We start from the raw sequence: 18,647 nt of genomic DNA, 5'->3' as shown, positions 1-18,647 counted from the left end.
AGGCGGCGCAAGGGCTGCCTGACTGGCTTGGCATCAGACCGGACATGTAACTTGTGCTCGGCAAAATCCGTCTGAACACCCGGCATGTCTTTAGGTGACCATGCAAAGTTGTCCCGATTCTCATGGAGGAAATCAACGAGCTCGCCTTCCTATTTGATATTGAGGTTTGCACCTATGACAGCGTACTTCTCTGGGTGCTCCAGGTCCAGGGGTATCTTCTTTGTCACCTTGGCCGGCTTGAACGAGCCCTCGGCTTCCGACTCCTTGCGGTGGGGTGGCATGTCCGGCTGCTTGCCTGCCATTGCCACAACTCAGTCAAGGAGCCGCTTCTCGGCCACGATCACGAGGGACTCGGCCAGCCGACTGCACTCAGCCGCACAAGCGGAAGACCTCTTGTAGTCCCCGGCTATGGTCAGAATTCCGTTAGAACTCAACATCTTCATTTTGAGGTAAGCGTAGTGGGGGACCGCCATGAACTTGGCCAGTGCAGGTCGGCCAAGTAGCACATGGTATCGGGTCTCGAGGTCTACCACCTCGAACCAGACTGGCTCTCGTCGGAAGTGATCCTTGTCTCCAAAGAGGACGTCTATCTGGATCTTGCCGATTGGTGAGTAGGAAAGGCCAGGAACAATGCCATGGAATACAGTCCGACTGAGCTGAAGCTGTCTTTGTCTGATTCCTAACTTCTCCATGGTATCTTTGTACAGAATGTTGATGCTGCTACCGCCATCTATCAGAACTCGGAAAAACCGAGCAGCTCGCCTATCAGTGGCAAAGGTGGCATCCAGAACTAGGGCGTAGGAACCGGTATTGGGCATCACCTCTGGGTGGTCGGCTCTACTCCAATAGATGGGCTTCTCGGACCAATGCATGAACTCGAGGGTCTCCGATGCTACTGCATTCATTTCTTGCTATCGTTGCCATCTGATGTGCCTATCGTCGGCCATGCTGGTGAACACGACATAAGCTCCGTGCTCTTCAGGGTATTCGTCTTGTATGGCTCCGACTGGTCGAACGGCTGGCTGCTGAGGGGGAGGGGGCGGCTGCCCAGCAGGCGAAGGAGGCAGAAGTCCCTCTCCCTTGGCGATCCTGGTGAGCCAATAGCATTTCCGAGTGGTATGGTTGGACGACTTCTCTCCACTGTGGAATTTGCAGGGTGCGTCAAGACTCTGCTCATATGAGAAAGTCGGCAGCCAATTGGGCTTGCCGCCCTTCTGGCACTTGGATGGAGGCTGCCCCTCCGGCTGCTGGTCTTCGACTATCGCCACCTGCCGGCTTGTGGAAGCCGGCTGCATGGCCTTGCGCTTGTTGTCACTTGGTTGGTGGCACCGACTCGTGTTGCCAGCCGGGGTTCGAGGAGCTTGAGGGGCTACTTTTCCAGATGCATCAACTTGGATTTCTGCCTTCATGGAGGAGTCGGCCGTGGCATATTTATCTGCTATGATCAGCAGCTCGTTGAGGGTCGCCGGCTCGTCGCGGAGGAGTCGATGCTTAAGGAGGGTGCCCTTTCGGCATCCAGCGGTGAATTACTCGATAGCCTGCACCTCGTGTCCGCCTTCGCAAGAGTTGCGGAGCTCGGCCCAGCGCGTGAGGTAGTCGCGGGTCGACTCGTTGGGGCCTTGTACGCACAAGGAGAGCTGGCGAGGTTTGGGCGGCCGGTTATACATGCTGGTGAAGTTGCAGATGAATGCCTTAGTGAAGTCGACCAAGCTGTTGATGCTGCGGGGCTTCAGACTGTTCAGCCATGTCCGGGCTGTGCCCTGGAGCATGAGCGGAATGTACTTCACGGCAACGCGCTTGTTGCCGTTTGCTATGCTGACGGCTGTGGAGTAGTCGACCAGCCAGTCCTCTGGCTTCATGGAGACGGTGTATTTGGGCGTGTGTCTTGGGAGCATGAACCCTTTGGGGAAGGACTCGTCTCGAATGTGGGGGCCGAAACAGGGCAGACCCAATTCATCTTCCTCTTCTAGCGCCAGGGACCGGTGGAGACGGTCGATCCGGTGGCGGGCATCGTTCTCTCCGACTCCCACTCGGCGGCCGAGGCGGTCGCCAAGTGTCGGGTGATCAATAGGCGGCGGGGAGATGCGCCTTTCCCTGCAAGGGGGAGGAGGCAGACAGTCATCGCGTCGTTCCACTCCTCTTGGGCGGCTGTCTTGGTCGCGCTCAATGGTGATGCGAGTCCGGCTGCGGCTGGCAGCCGGATCCTTGTCGCTTCTTCCACAGACGTCACCAGTCGGCGTCCGAGATGATGCGCCTTGATCTCGGCGGGAGGCGGATCGTCGTTTTGCCGGTGGGGCGCCTTAGTGCGGCAACCGGCCTCGTGCTGCTGAGCAGCCGCATCGAAGAGCCGCTGGACGCGCTTCACCATCTGGCGACGTTCTTCGCCCTCGAAGTTGTCCAGCTCTTCTGCTGCCGCCTGGGCAGCTCAGATATTTTCCGCGGGCATGGCGTAGATGGGGCGATCTGCCCCGAGTAGGTTGGGGATGGCCACGCCGCGCTGCTGGACCGCGCCAAGGCGGCTGGGCCCAGCGGGAGCCGGCGTGCCGCCCATAGCGCGGTCCATCTCGCGCCGGTAGGCTTCCGACAAGCGTCTCATGCTAGCCAGCTTCTTGGCTCCCTCGACAAGCTGGAGGCGGCGTGCTTCCAGCATCTCGGCGTCGGCGTCTTCTGGGATGGGCGCCATCAGGTCTTGTAGTCCCGCGTTGAGCGGATCGTGAGCACCTCCGCCAGAGTGCTCACTGTGGCCGATGAAAAGCACCTCCGTGACGGCGCTTTCGCCGCTCTCCGTGCGAGGAGGCGGCTCGTCGTAGACCACCACGTTGGTGTGGAACGCGTCAAGCGACGCGGTGTCGGAATCGACAAGCATCGGGTCGGTGGAGCCAACGGATTCTGAATCCGCAGCGGGCTCACTGGCTACGTGGAGCTGATCGAGGAGGCTGACGAGGCGGCTCTCAGGGCCATCATTGCCCATTTCGGACACCGGCTCGTCGGAGAGGCGAACCTCGCCAACATGGTTGGCGAGGCAGCTCGCCGCGCAGGCGAGCTCCACGCCACGCAGCGCATCGGCACAGACTCTGTCTGGCGTGCCGGGCTGGCTACGCTCGCCAGGGAGGAAAACAGTTCCCGTCCAGAACAGGTCTCCGGACGATGGTGCACCTCGCCCCATGGTGGGCGCCAAATGTCGGGGGTTGGGTGCGACATATGCCAATGGATGGCTAATCATGGTGGGAGCGAGTAGAACGTCGCCGGTGCCTGGAAGCGGGATGAGGCGTAGACATGTACGCTGGTGAACTTTACCCAAGTTCGGGGCTCTCCTAGGAGATAACACCCCTAGTCCCGCTATGCAGGGTCTCCGCATGATCACTAAGGCGCAAGTGAGTACAATGGTGCTCCTCGAGCTGTATGCTAGAGGTGGGAGAAGGCAAGGCTCACTCTCTCCTCCCCTAGGTATGAATCTAGTCCTAACCGGGTGGGAACCCTTTGCATGGGTGCCCTGGGGGGTTTATATTGGCCTACCCCCAGGGGTACAATGGTAATCCGGTCGGGCGTAGGGCCTGACTGTCAGTCTCTCTGGCCGCCGGCTTCTTCGCCGACTGCTGGGGCCCGCCGCCTGGTGGGCCCCGCCGGCTGGTCTGGTACGGGGCCGACAGGCCGCCTTCGCCGCTCGCGGGTCCTGCCGGCTACGGATTATTGTAGCCATGTTGCTAATGACGCGTGCTTGGTCGAGCGGACGTGGCTACAGTCCCGCCGCCTGGTGGGAGATCACTGTAGCCACTCTACATCTTATCTGGTTAATGGTGCGTGGGCCCCTGAGGAAGGATCGGGCCGGTTGCTGGGAGCCGGCCTCCCTCAGGTCCGACTGGTGTGGTTCCCGCTGTCTTCCGGCCTCTCGCTGACCAGTAGGGCCCGCCGTCCTGGGGCCGTACCGACAGGTGGTCGTGGGAGCAGGGCTTTGCCTGTCAGGAGTGGCGTCAAGGGCGAAGTGGTAACAGTGCCGCGCCGAGCGGAGATCTCCGCTAGCACGAGGCACTGTGGCCACGCACGGCCCCGAATTCGGGGGGATGGGCTACACTATTGCCTCACCCTGTCCTGTATTTTTAATGAGGGTGCAGACATTGAGGGCACCGTGGCCCGACTGCTGGGAGCCAGCCTCTCTGGAGGCCGCCTGCCAGGAGTCAGCCTGGTCGGCGTTCTGGGAACGGGGTTCCCCAGACTTGCCTGCCTGCGGCCTGCGGCGTGGCTCAAGTGGGGGCCCAGCGCGGCCCATCTTCATTAGCATAAGCTCAAGACCCTTGCAAGGGGCCAAGCCTCGTGGGGCGGACGACAGAAAGCTTCCTCAGAGGCAGCCTCACCAGGCAGGCTCGCGAGGAGGCAGAGAGATCAAGGCAGGGGTACCTCGCGAGGAACCCGTGACGCAAGCCATGACGATCGAGACCAGGCGGACGCCAGGCGGGCGCCGGCCTGTGCAGTGTCCTTGTTTCCCCTTTGGTGCAAAGGGGGCAGGCACAGGCCAAGGCATCATGCAAAGGTTACCATTCTGGTTCAACGAGACCAAGACCAGCAGAGCGGCAGGACGGAGGTCACCGTGGAGCCCAAGACGGCGTCATCACCAGTACTTTTGGCAGCCGAAGACCACCTTTGGTTAGGATAACTTGTACTACATGTTCCCCTTTAAAATGGCCAATTGTTGGCGCCCTTCCCGCTCATTATTTGGGGAGAGACCCAGGGCCTCTATAAATAGAGCTAGCCACCACAGAGTAGAGACATCGAGAAAACCCCAAGAACAGGGAGAAGACATCCAGAAATTTGGTAGAGCCCTAGCAGAGAGAGAGAGAGAGAGGTGACTGAACTCACCCTAGCAGTTCATCGCACCAGCTCAAGAACACCTCTCGCGAGGCTGTTCTTCCTTTCACTGTTCATCATCGGCCCCCTGAGGCAATCCACCACACCACACACTGGAGTAGGGTATTACACCACAACAGTGGCCCGAACCAGTATAAACCTTGTGTCCCTTGTGTTGTTCGTTGTTTCCAGTTTAGATCACGCGAGGAGATTGGACGTAGATAGGTAGGGGAGAGATCTCCGCGCACACCCCGGTGTTCGAACCTCAAGGGTCTGCCGGGACCCGAAATCCGACATTTGGCGCGCCAGGTAGGGGTGCGCCGGAATCTTTCTTCTGCTGTTCGCGTGTGACCTTCCGTTGTGTCCATGGCTGACACTCGTTAGGCTCGCGCCGAGCGCCGGGCCGCTCTCGCCACCTGCGTCACCCAGACGGCGCCCGTCGGCGGATGCCCTCGTCGTTCCCCATCGCCTGCCGCCAATGCCGCCACCGGCCCGGCGGGGAACGAGCAGCAGGTCTCGTCCCAGCATCCTTCGGTACGGCGGGAAGGCCGCACCGCCACACCATCGCCAACTCCAGCCGCTTCGTCGTCCCACGCCTGTCGCGCTCCCATGGACGCGCACGCCGCGCTGCTCCTGGCAAGAGAGCTCTTGCGCTACCGCCCCATCGATGACCTCTACGAAGACTGGCTCGCCCGCATCACCGAGCTCGTCAGCACCGCAGGGGGCTCCCCCTTGCCGTCCCTCTCGCTGCCTCGCCCTCCGTACCGCGCGGGAGGCGAGGATCAGGAGGTGCCTCCACTACGTCCTCCCCAAGAAGGCGCCCTGGCACCAAGGCGCGCAGCCCTAGGGGAAGACCCTCCGTGTCCGGCACCTGCTCAGCAAGAAAGGAGCTGCCAAGAGATCCCTCGTCCCCAAGAAGGTGCTCGCGCGCTCCCAGCACGGCGTGCCAAGATCGCGTCCCTGCTCCTCCACGCAAGACCCCGTGCTGCTCCAAGCAGCAGCGTGCGGTAATCCCCAGGAACAAGCCCAGTACTAGCAAAAGGCACCGGTGGCCACAGCAGGCTGTCGTGCTCTCACCCCCGAGCTACGCAGCGTCGCATGGCCAGGCAAGTTCAAGCCTGACCTGCCCCCTCGCTACGATGGCACGGCGGACCCCGCAGAGTTCCTACAGCTCTACGAGCTATGCATCGAAGCCGCCAACGGAGACGAAAGGGTCATGGCGAACTGGTTCCCCATGGCGCTCAAGGACGGGGCCCGCACCTGGCTCCTGAACCTGGCTCCTGGCACAATCTCCTCCTGGGACGAGATGCGCACTCGCTTCATCGCCAACTTCCAGGGCACTCGCGACCGGCCCTCGGCCTTGAGCGATCTGCGCCGCATCAAGCAGCAGCAAAGGGAAACCCTGCAGAAATACATCCAGCGCTTCAACAATGCTCGCCTCAAGATCCCCAAGGTGACTGAAGAAGCCATCATCTCGGCCTTCTCCGACGGCGTACGCGACATCAAGATGAAGGAAGAGGTAGCAATACATGAAGACCTGTGCACATCCCTGGAGCTGTTCAACTTGGCGACCAAGTGCACCAGGGCTGAGGAAGGGCGCCTTTCCCTCCTCGAACTCTCGGCTGCCGACCCAGAAGAGAAGAAGCCCAAGGCCAAGGACGTGAAGCGCAAGGGGGCTGCCGTGCTTGCAGCGGAACCAGACACCAAGCGAGGCAGGGACCAGCCTGAGTCATCCAAGGGCAGCTGGTACTGTGTGTACCACGACCTCCACACCCAAAACACCAACGAATGTCAAGAGCTCAGGGCCGTGAGAGATGGACGTGTCGGGCAACGCCCCGAGCGCAACGACAGGAGCTATGGCCGAGGAGGAGGAAGAGGTGGCGGATGATGGGAAGACCGTGGCCCTCGCCAAGGGTGGCGAGACCGACCTCGCGAGCATCACTGGCAGGACCAGCCTCGTGAGGGAGGCTGGAGAGATCAGCCTTGTGAGGATCGCCCGCGCGGCAACGCATGCCCTCCTCCTCTGCCGCCACCGCCAAGGAGGAACGAAGACCAACATCAGGACGAGGGGGCTGGGGGCTTCCAGGAGCCGCGTGCAATCGCTTGCATCTTGGGTGGCACGTAGGCCCCAGCCTCACAACGCATCTTCAAGCAGTTTGCTCGCGAGGTGAATGTGGTCCTCCCCAACCTTGAGGCCATGCGCCCTCTCAGGTGGTCCACGTGCGCTCAAGTGCATGGCAACGGCCGGAGTCCTGCCGATGCTTTGCTCCCCAGTCATCAGCAACGTGCAGGTCACCAGGACCCTCATTGACGGCGCAGCAGGACTCAATGTCCTGTCCGTCGAGACGTCCGACAATCTCCAAGTGACGTACGATCAGCTTCAGCTAACCAAGCCCTTCTCAGGAGTCACTGATGGTTCCACGGTTCCGATAGGGCAGGTTTGCCTTCCAATCACCTTCGGGCAGCGCAACAACTACCGCACCGAGCTCATCAACTTCGACGTCACCCACATCCGTCTGCCATACAACGCAATCCTCGGGTACCCAGCCCTAGCCAAGTTCATGGCAGTGACTCACCATGGATACAATGTCCTTAAGATGCCAGGAAGCGGTGGAGTCATCACCGTACCCTGCGAAGAAAGGGACGCGGTTTGTTCACTTGAGCGCCCGTTCCAAGCCGCAGCAATCGAAGACCCGGACCGAAGAAACGGAAGACTTCCTGAGGCGACCCCCAAGAAGAAGAAGGTTTCGCCTGGCCCAATCCACAAGGAGGTAGGCGCCTCCGGAGGTGTTGCGTCAGGATCTGCGCCCAATCAAGGAGCGCCACCCTCTCTCACATAGGAAGGCGCGCCCGGCGCCCTCCTTAGGCAGGGCTTGGGGGCTCTTTCTTGGAGAGCCACCGACTTTGCCAAGGTCGCGAGGGAGGCACTCGGGCACCACTTGGAGGGGTGCTTCCAGGCACGTTTCGCTCCGGAAGGTACAAGGCAAGGAAGACCAAACCCTCAGGAGTTCATCCCAAGCAACACTCGTGAGCTACAGGAGTTGAGAGTCATGTGTGGCAGCCGCCGCTTGCCCACCATGGCCTCACATCCAGGCGAGGATGGTGGGCTGCGCGTCTGCATCGACGTACCAGGGCTCAACCGAGCCGCGTCTCATGAGCGCCTCTGGCCTTCGCGCGCGGGGCGTTGCGAGGGTCCGCCTCACAGCTACGTTCGCATGCCTTTCGGCCTGTCGAATGCGGTCGCCGCTCATCAGCGGCTGCTGAGGAGCATTCTGGAGGCTCAGGAGGTCAGGCATTGTGCGGTCCTGGCGGAGATGGAGATGGCTCTCGGAGACCCACCTATGCCCCCGGAGCCTCCCGAGGCTCCTGGGCCTGGGGGCTCGTGAGGATCGACGTCTTCATCGTGCATCGCCAGCTTCTTCAGCATCACTCCATCTTCAACGGCACCAGGTGACATCTTTCTAAGTTCCGTTTTTAGCTGGGAGCGCCCACAGGGCCGCATCATTCCCAGGTCGCGTGGGTCCGTCTCTGCGGCATATACCCGTTTTGCTTATGCTCTTTAATTACCTTGTCGGGGGCGCCCCTCGGGCTGCATCATCCCCGAGCTGCTCGGGCCTGGCCCAGCAGCATTTTCTTTTCCTGCGTCTACTTAAAATGAATTTCCTCCTGTGTGCTTAACATACCCAACCTAATCGCCTGCTCGATTGACGCCTACCTATGGAGCCGCTTGCTCTGGCACGGCATCTGCGCATGGGTCCGTCCCTGCAACGCCGAAAAATCTGAGTGGTCGAGCTCTGGCCGCGGCAGCCCCGCAAGGCGCCACCTCACTAGGCCCTCAGTGCCCCAATCACTCCCCCGGAGCGACCAAACGTTGGATAGCAACCATAACAACAGGTCTTGTTTATCTTTATGACTGGTGTGCAGGACCTACTCCAGGAGCAACGATAGGGACATCGCGAGTTGTCTCCCCCTCTCTCCGGCACAGACCGCTTGCACGTTAAAAGGGGGGCTCCTGAGCATCGCGACTCATGGGCTCCTACTGGCTCTCCAGCCCTCACCCCCTGGCCTTGACCCACGACATTGTGACCTGTCATACCAGCGGCGGCTGAGCTCGCTCGAGGGCCGGGACCTGAGGACGTAGAGCATTAAGGAAAGTGTGGGGGAGTGGGAAGAAGCTCGTGAGGACCTAACCCAGCAGTGCCTCAGCTTCCATCGCTCGGGCCAGGCGCTTCGTCGAGAAACTACACCTAACTCAAGAGATAAGTCACGCCCTTACAAGAGTTGGACCAACGCAGCGCAAAACCCTCGCCCAGTGCGGCTCTGTCACGGCGACGTTACCTTCCTTCCTCGCCCAGCAAGGACTGCTTGAGCGCTAAAGGGGACCTCCCGAGCATCGCGACTCGGGGGCTCTTACCGGACCTCGGGCCGCTCACCTCCTGGCCTTGACCACGGCATCACAACCTGGCATACCAGCGACGGCTGAAGCCTTCCTGGGACTGGGACCTGTCAGCGTAGAGCGCCAAGTCCTCGCGAGGATAGAAAGGGGGAGCCGAGCTGAGACAGGACAAGCACCTCACATTGATTCATATTAAGGATATAATATTCATAAAAGACATGGCAGACGCCTTACATACCCCCGTGGGGTGTTGCTTCGATTCCTTGCAGGGAACAAGAGTACTAATCCTAAGGAACTCTAATCGCCTGCACCGCCGCAAGGGACGCCATCATCAATAGTGGGCTGCCCAACGTCGACGCCAACCCCATCCAGATCAGTGGCGTCGGCGGCTGGACGCAGCTGCCCCGCTCTGAGCACCACGTGAGCTCGGGGGCTCGTAGCTGTCGTCACTCGTCTCCGGAGTCACGAGGAGCTCGGGGGAGCCACTGAATTCCCCAGCTCCTCCGCTACTGCCTGAGGAGCTGCTAGAGGGCCGATCGGCGGGCCAGGTCCTCGCCGGTTCATCGCCCCTGCCGCTCTCCCTGGGGCAGCACTCCAGTCGGTGTCCTTCAGCATCGAAGACCTTGAAGAACATCAAGGAGGCACCATCGTATTCAAGATGAATCACGAGGGCACCTACCGTCCGGCAGACCCAGGCGATTTCGCCCCAGTCCCGGGTCATGAAGACCTTGCCCGGAGCGATGACCGCGACCTCCGCTCTGGTCGCAAGGGTGCTGCAGTCAGCATGCTGCAGCCAGAGCTCCAGAGCGCCGCTCGGCGGCATCTCAAAGGCGAAGGAAGGAGGGAGGCAAATCCAAGAGCTCGGAGGCACGGCGGCGTGGAGCACGAGCTCGCGAGAGGAGCGTTCGGCGTGGACTCCAGGAGGAACGACGCGCATCACCGTGACTCGCCGGCGTCGACAGCGGCACTGTCGGTGTTGCTCGACGCCTTCTCCCCCAGGACCTGCGACGCGGGGGTACAAGGGTAGTGGATACCCAGGCGGCGGCCGCTTGTACCAGGGCCTCCGTGTCTCCTGCTGAGCACCCTCTTCTCAGCGGCAGAGAACCAGCCGCTTCTTCGGCGGAAGTGGGTCAGGGCCCTCTCGGGGGGCCTTTCCCTTCTCTTCTGTAGAGAACCGGCGGATTGATGCCATTGGCGTAAGGAGAAGCAAGAGCAAGGAAGGAGAAGGAAACGAGCAGCAAGAAGGGATAAACTGAAGGGGCTCGCCCAGCCCCGTAATTATAGCCGGAGGAGGCCTACCGCCGAGCACCATGATCGCACGTAATCATGACCATTTTCTCTGCATGCAGGGACTTGTCAAGTCATGCGGTCGCCGAGGCATCATGGGGAAGCACAGACGCCCACGTCCAGTCAATCGCCACGTGGCGCCTGAGGCCATAGGCTTTTTGGGCCCGCGGCGCTTCGCGCTTGCCCCTTCGCTTCCCTGCTGGGCCAAGCCCGGGCGCGCCTCGGGCCCGAGGGCTACTGTCGGTGTTCTGGGAACGGGGGTCCCCAGACTTGCCTGCCTGCGGCCTGCGGCGTGGCTCAAGTGGGGGCCCAGCGCGACCCATCTTCATCAGCACAAGCTCAAGACCCTCGCGAGGGGCCAAGCCTCGCGGGGCGGACGACAGAAAGACTCCTCAGAGGCAGCCTCATTAGGCAGGCTCGCGAGGAGGCGGAGAGATCAAGGCAGGGGTACCTCGCGAGGAACCCGTGACGCAAGCCATGACGATCGAGACCAGGCGGACGCCAGGCGGGCGCCGGCCTGCGTAGTGTCCTTGTTTCCCCTTTGGTGCAAAGGGGGCAAGCACAGGTCAAGGCATCGGGCAAAGGTTACCATTCCGGTGCAATGAGACCAAGACCAGCAGAGGGGCAGGACGGAGGTCACCGTGGAGCCCAAGACGGCATCATCACCAGTACTTTTGGCAGCCGAAGACCACCTTTGATCAGGATAACTTGTACTACATGTTCCCCTTTAAAATGGCCAATTTTTGGTGCCCTTCCCGCTCATTATTTGGGGAGAGGCCCAGGGCCTCTATAAATAGAGCTAGCCACCACAGAGTAGAGACATCGAGAAAACCCAAGAACAGGGAGAAGACATCCAGAAATCTGGTAGAGCCCTAGTAGAGAGAGAGAGAGGGAGAGGCGACTGAACTCACCCTAGCAGTTCATCACACCAGCTCAAGAACACCTCTCGCGAGGCTGTTCTTCCTTTGTACTGTTCATCATCAGCCCCCTGAGGCCATCCACCACACCAGACATTGGAGTAGGGTATTACACAACAACGGTGGCCCGAACCAGTATAAACCTTGTGTCCCTTGTGTTGTTCGTTGTTTCCAGTTTAGATCACGCGAGGAGATTGGACGTATATAGGTAGGGGAGAGATCTCCGCGCGCACCCCAGTGTTCGAACCTCAAGGGTCTACCGGAACCCGAAATCCGACAGGCCTGTCTTGGAGCCGCCTTCCTAAGCATGGCCGCCTTCTGGCAGTCGGCCGCTCAGCCAGCTGGCCACCAGAAGGCGGCGCTTCATCTTGACATCTTGAGGGGCGCAGCCGGCCCGATGTCTTGAAAGGTTCCGGGACTCGGGTTAGGCTACCCGTGGCCCATTACTCCGACAAATGTACCAGGAGAACTAGCTCCAATTAGCACCTATTGGGTTGGATACTAGTTTTTTTGGGTGGGTTATAGATGCAACTAGCTCAAACTAGCCCTCATGTTTAGATATACTTTAGGGCTTTTTGAGCCTGAACTAGCTCAAACTAACTGTAACCCATGGATATAGCAGCAGATAATTTTTAAGAACGAACTAAACTCCTTCTGGCCCATAATATAAGATGTTAATTCATCTAATATGTGAGTATATTGGATGTTATAAGATACTCCCTCCGTTCCTAACTATTTTTTATTTTAGAGATTTCAAATGGACTACCACATACGGATGTATATAGACATATTATAAAAAAGTGTTGTACTACGTCATTGTGCCATTGCTGTTTAGCTTCTAATATTAACTTGGTGCTTTTAGGTACATATGTCATTAGTAAAGATCTGTGTTTCGACCCTTTCTGCATATGGGGCAATGAGATATCGATGAACCAGCATCAAGTGAGGAAGCTGATAAAGATTGTTAGTAAAATGGGTCCAAAGATGGCAATTAAACTATTTGTTTACACTTTATCCAAGACAACAGCGAACTGCGGGATGGTAAGTAAGAACTCTGCAGCCTTCTTTTTACTGCCCATAATGAGTTGTGTTAGATGACAATGTCTGAAATCTTATTCCTTTGTAGTGGTTGCCAAAGCAGTTTACTCAAGATTACCTCTCAAACTACATGATTGGTGGGCATGCAAAGGTTAAAGTATTTCTACCAAAACACGATGATTATCTAGATGTTTTCATGAAGACTGTGAAGGATGGGCGGTCGGCCATCACAAGGGGTTGGACTAGAGTCGTGTGTTCCTTCTGCATGGATGAGGGCACAATATGGGCATTCCACTTCACCTTGTTTAGCAACCAGAATATATTTCGCCTCTTTCTTTACCGTCTTTAATAGTACAAGTATACAACTATGGTTCATCATTCTTTATTTGGTTCTTATGTAATTCTTGAACATATGTACCTATGAATCGAATAATGCATTCGTTGTTTGAACCTGATGGATATGAATAAAGCTGTAGCATATATTCAAATTCAAATCCAAATCCGGTACAATTTGGAAAAGCAGCAATCAAATTATGGTGAAATTACGCTCTCCAGGATTTTACGGCACACACGGTTGGTAAAACACAAACGTTTGCAATATGCACCCAATCCGAGACGGTTCACAGATAGGAAACATGTGCAAGCATGCACACAGTTGCTGTTTGCAAGGCGTGTGCGATGCCAGACAATATCACAAATGGTGCAGGCAAACTAAACATTTGTGTTAGTTGCCTTATCGTACACGATTTGCAACCATGAACTGTTTCTAATGAAGTATGCATCATAAACATTGCACCATAGAATAGCGTGTGTGATAGTTGTCGTGTACGACGATGTTACGACGGTCGGACATTTCGTAATCCTGTCCGACACTCGTACGACGATTAGCTAATCTTCTTAACGGTGAACCGTTTGTGATGGGCCGCGCATCATACACGTTCTATAATAGTGAACCGTTTGTGATGGGCCGCGCATCGTAAACGTAGCACCACAGAATACCGACTGCGATGGCAATGCGAGCAGAAATGAGTAGGAGTACTGTAGGGGCCCTATCCCCGATAGTTTTTGGGTCGTGTGGGAAGGACCCCCTATCGCCAACACTCACTTGGCGACGGTTCCAAATGTTGTCACGGAAAGGGGTTTTAAACCGTTTGTTTAGGACCGACGCGCACCAGTGCTTCACTTAAAAAAATTAGAGCACGGTGGTGATTAAATTTTTAAAAATACTTGAACTCTCATGCTTCACTTATATTATTTTCAGATTTGATATGATTAGGTTTTAAATAAATGCACTCTCATGCTTCACTTATATTATTTTGAGAGTTGATACATGAAATATTTTGCTCTCGTGCTTCACTTAGATCCTTTTGAGAGTTAGTAATGTCGGAGGGATATACCGTCCGCCTCCCCCTCGCAGGGAGAAGCATGCTGCCCCGCCGCCTGTTGAACATCCGACTCTCGGAGGCCGGCTGGCCCCCGTGAAGGAGTCGGAGAGAATGACACGCGCAACCGGATCGAGCGGCTTGCTCGGTCCCGGGCCATAGAAGAAAAAGATGCAGTCGGCCCAGCCCGATTCGGCCCCCGCATTCGTGACGAGCCCTTCCCCAAAGGGTTCTTGCTCCCTCGAGATACTCCCAAGTACACCGGCCTCATGAAGCCGGAAGACTGGCTGGTCGACTACCCCACGGCCGCCAGCATAACAAACAACAACAAGTGTGTTGCCGTGAAGTATGTTCCGCTCATGCTCCAGGGCATGGCCCGGACATGGCTGAACAACCTCAACCCATACAGCATCAATAGGTGGTCGGATTTTCCCGAATTCTTCATCCTCAACTTCACCAGCACCTACAAGCGGTCGCCCAAGCCTCGCCAACTCTCCATGTGCATCCAAGGCCCGACTGAGTCCACCCGCGATTACCTGACGCGTTGTACCGAGTTGCGCAACTCCTGTGAAGGGGTGCACGAGGTGCAGGCCATTGAGTACTTCACCGCCGGGTGCAGGGAGGGCACCTTTCTTAAGCACCGACTCCTATGCGATGAGCCAACCACCCTAGATGAGCTCCTGATTGTGGCAGACAAGTACGCTACTACCGACTCCTCGATGAAGTCAGAGATCCGGGTGGACGCATCCGGGAAGGTGCTCCCTCCGGCCCCTTAGACGCCGGCTGGTGACTCCAACTGGCGCCAGCAATCGAACGACAACAAGCGCAAGGCCCAGCAGCCGGCTTCCAGCAGCCAGCAAGTGGCAACAGTCGAAGACCAGCAGCCGTAGGGGCAACCCGGTCCCAAGTGATAGAGGGGCAGCAAGCCTGCTTGTTTGCCCGCCTTCTCCTTCGAGCAGACCCTTGATGCTCCCTACAAGTTCCACAGCAGCGTGAAGCCGTCTAACCACACCACCCGGAAATGCCATTGGCTCACCCAGATTGCCAAGGGTGAGGGCCTGCCGCCTCGGGCAGCCAGCCCGGCGCTGCCGCCTCCTCCAGCGCCGGCTCCCCGGCCAGATGACAGGCTCCAAGATGAGTTCCCCGACGCCAATGCCACCTACGTCGTCTTCACCAGTGAAGCCGACGATAAGCACAGCCGGCGCCAGCACCACTGGGAGTGAACGCCGTCACCTCAGAGGTCCCCGAATTCATGCACTAGTCCGAGAGGCCCATCAGCTGGAGTCGTGCTGGCCACCCGGACGTGATGCCCGCGTCGGGTGCTTACGCCATGGTGCTGGACTCCACCTTCTCAACGGAGAGGCGGGCCTGCCGCTTCTCCCGAATCCTGATAGACGGTGATAGCAGCATCAACATCCTATACCGCGACACCATGGAGAAGCTGGGCATCAAGGAGAAGCAGCTCCTGCCCAGTCAGACCGTCTTCCATGACATTGTACCCGACCTTTCCTGCTCTCCAATTGGCAAGATCAAGATCGACGTCCTGTTCGGCGACAAGCTCCATTTCCGCCGCGAGCCGATCTGGTTTGAGGTGGTCGATCTAGATAGCCCCTACCACGCGCTCTTGGGCTGGCCTGCGCTGGCCAAATTCATGGCGGTGCCGCACTACGCCTACCTCAAGATGAAGATGCCAGGCCCCAAGGGCATCATCACCATTGTCGGTGACTACCAGAAGTCACTCGCATGCGCCGCTGCCAGCAGTCGGCAGGCTGAGTCCCTCATCATCGCTGAAGAGAAGCGTCTCCTTGACCGGGTGGTGGCCATGGCCAGCAAGCAGCCGAACATGCCATCCGACCCTGAAGACACGGAGGCTCAGGGCTCTTTCCAGCCGGCCAAAGAAACCAAGAAGATTGCCTTGGACCTGGCACACCCGAAGAGAATTGTTGTCGTAGGGTCAAACCTCGACAACAAATAGGAAAATGAGCTCGTCGATTTCCTTCGTGAGAATCAGGACATCTTCGCTTGGTCTCCCAAAGACATGTCGGGTGTTCCGACAGATTTCGCCAAGCACAAGCTACATGTGAGATCGGATGCGAAGCCGGTCAAGCAACCCCTCCGCCGCCTGTTAGAAGAGAAGAGAAGGATTGTTGGTAAGGAGATCAGCCGGCTTCTGGCAGCAGGCTTCATCATGGAAGTGTTCTACCTAGACTGGCTTGCCAACCCAGTCCTCGTTTTGGAAAAAAATAACAAGTGGCGTATGTGTATCGATTACACTAGCCTCAACAAAGCCTGCCCTAAGGACCCTTTTGGCTTGCCTCGGATAGATCAAGTGATTGACTCCACAGCCGTATGCGAGCTGATGTCTTTCCTCGACGCCTACTCTGGCTACCACCAGATTAAGCTGAACTCGGCCGATCGGCTGAAGACTGCCTTCATCACACCATTCAAAGCCTTCTGTTACCTGACCATGACATCCGCCTTGAGAAATGCCGGCGCCACGTTTCAGTGTTGCATGCAAAAGTGCCTCCTCAAGCAACTCGGCAAAATGCCCATGTTTATGTAGACGATATTGTGGTGAAGATGGATAAGCGCGGCACCCTTCTGGAGGATGTCAAGGAGACCTTCGACAACCTGCGCCATTTTTAAATCAAGATCAACCCGGAGAAATGTGTCTTCGGAGTACCAGCCGGCCAGCTCCTTGGTTTCCTTGTCTCTGAATGCGGCATTGAGTGCAACCCCATGAAGATCAAGGCCATTGAGCGGATGCAAAGGCCGACCCGGTTGCAGGACGTCCAGAAGTTCACCAGGTGCTTGGCATCTCTCAGCCGGTTCATTAGTCGGCTGGGCGAGAAGGCCCTCCCCTTGTATCAATTGATGAAGAAGACCACCGGCTTCGAGTGGAATGACAAGGAGGACGAGGCTTTTCTCCAGCTCAAGCGGATGTTGACCATGCCGCATGTACAAGCCGCTCCGGCTGATAAGGAACCCATGTTCCTCAACATCGCTGCCGCCAGCCGAGTGGTCAGCACCGTGATCATGGTCGAGCGCCCAGAAGACGGCAAGGCACAGCCGGTCCAAAGGCCCGTCTACTACCTGAGTGAGGTGTTGTCCGCCTCCAAGCAGAACTACCCCCACTACCAGAAAATGTGCTATGATGTGTACTTTGCCGCCAAGAAGCTCAAGCAGTACTTCCAGGAGCACACCATCACGGTCGTCTGCACCGCCCCACTTGCCTAGATCATAGGAAACAGAGATGCATCAGGCCGGGTGGCAAAGTGGGCCATCGAGCTAGATCCCCACACCATCCTCTACCAGCCCCTCACCACCATCAAATCCCAAGGGTTGGCCAACTTCCTAGTCCACTGGGACGAGACCCAATACCTGCCGCCAACGCCGGATTCCACCCATTGACGGATGCACTTCGACGGCTCGAAGATGCGCACCGGTCTGGGAGCCGGCATCGTCCTCACCTCTCCCAAAGGCGACAAGCTCAAATACACACTTCAGATCCACTTTGCCGCCTCCAACAACGTGGCCGAGTACGAGGCACTCATCCACGGGCTCCAGCTAGCCAATGAGATAGGCATCCGCCGAGTGCTGTGCTACGGCGACTCAGACTTGGTGGTCCAGCAGTCGTCCAGCGACTGGGACGCCAAGGATGCAAACATGGCGAGCTACCGCTTCCTCGTCCAGCAGATCAGCAGGCACTTCGATGGGTGCGAGTTCCTCCATGTGCCACGGGCCGACAATGAGCAAGCTGACGCCCTGGCCCGGATCAGCTCCACCCGGCAGGCCATACCAGCCGGCATCTCCCTCTAGTGCCTGCGCAAGCCTTCTATCAAGCCTTCGCTGGAATCAGAGTCCATCTTCATGCCGGCTAACCCCGGAGCAGTCGGATCCGGCTCGGGGAATTCAACAGTCGGCCCGGGGACTTCTGCAGGTGGCCCGGGGACTGCATCACTCGAACCCGGCCTGGGGACTTCAGAACCCAGACCGGGGACTTCGGTAGGCGGCCCGAGGATTGCAGCAATCAAACTCAGCCCGGGGGCTGCAGCAGTCAGCCCGGGGACTTCAATGACGTAGCAAGCTATGGCCGGCTTCAACCCACCGCCTCCCAACCCAACCGCCCTGGTACCAGTTGCAGTAATGATAGTGGTAGAAGCACCATCCTGGGCGCAGCCCAACCTCAACTTTCTGGTGAGCTGAGAGCTACCAGCCGACGAGATTCTAGCCTGGCAGGTGCAATGCCGGGCAGCAGCATACACAATAGTGAACAAAGAGCTTGTCAGGCGCAGCGTTACTGGTGTCTTCTAGCGTTGCGTAGAGCCGGAGAAGGGCATGGCAATCCTCAGAGATATTCACCAAGGCGAATGCGGCCACCACGCCGCCTCCGGATCCCTTGTCGCCAAAGCTTTCTGCCATGGCTTCTTCTGGCCGACTGCTTTGGATGACGCCAAGGAGTTGGTCCGCAAGTGCAAGGGGTGCCAACGCTTTAGTTCCAAGCAACAATTGCCGGCTTCTGCACTCAAGACCATCCCCCTCACTTGGCTGTTTGCCGTCTGGGGGCTGGACATGGTGGGCTAGAAGTGCAACTAATCCCTAGGTGGTTTTGGTAATTCTTAACAACATATAGCTCATTGAACTAATACTCTTTCAAGATGATCATTTCAGAAAGTTCAATGATTGGCAGGGCATGGACTAGTGATGTGGACCCCTCAAAATGTTAAGGACACATATTGGCTCAAGCTCAAGACTCTACATTTTCATTTTAGTGATCCAAGATCA

At 57.6% G+C, this 18,647-nt stretch overlaps 1 protein-coding gene and 1 pseudogene across 1 annotated transcript; both read left to right on the top strand.

The window, feature by feature from the left end:
- The first annotated feature begins 16,601 nt into the window (after nucleotides 1-16,601).
- Nucleotides 16,602-17,099, top strand: LOC147984595 (uncharacterized). The gene has a single exon (XM_087541172.1). It carries the CDS (start codon nucleotides 16,602-16,604, stop codon nucleotides 17,097-17,099), a length of 498 nt encoding a protein of 165 aa, XP_087397298.1.
- Nucleotides 17,100-17,528: 429 nt separating this feature from the next.
- Nucleotides 17,529-18,446, top strand: LOC147984594 (uncharacterized; annotated as a pseudogene).
- Nucleotides 18,447-18,647: the final 201 nt, after the last annotated feature.

Source organism: Triticum urartu, chromosome 2A (assembly GCF_056163025.1).
Source record: "Triticum urartu cultivar PI428250 chromosome 2A, HENAU_Tu73, whole genome shotgun sequence".
In the NCBI taxonomy this organism is placed as follows: domain Eukaryota; kingdom Viridiplantae; phylum Streptophyta; class Magnoliopsida; order Poales; family Poaceae; genus Triticum; species Triticum urartu.
Note: the sequence above shows the minus strand (reverse complement) of the source record. Positions and strands in the feature narration are given on the sequence as shown.

Bases quoted from the DNA above. Each gene is read 5' to 3' on its own strand.
- LOC147984595 (XM_087541172.1), top strand. From the start codon at position 16,602: ATGAAGATCAAGGCCATTGAGCGGATGCAAAGGCCGACCCGGTTGCAG.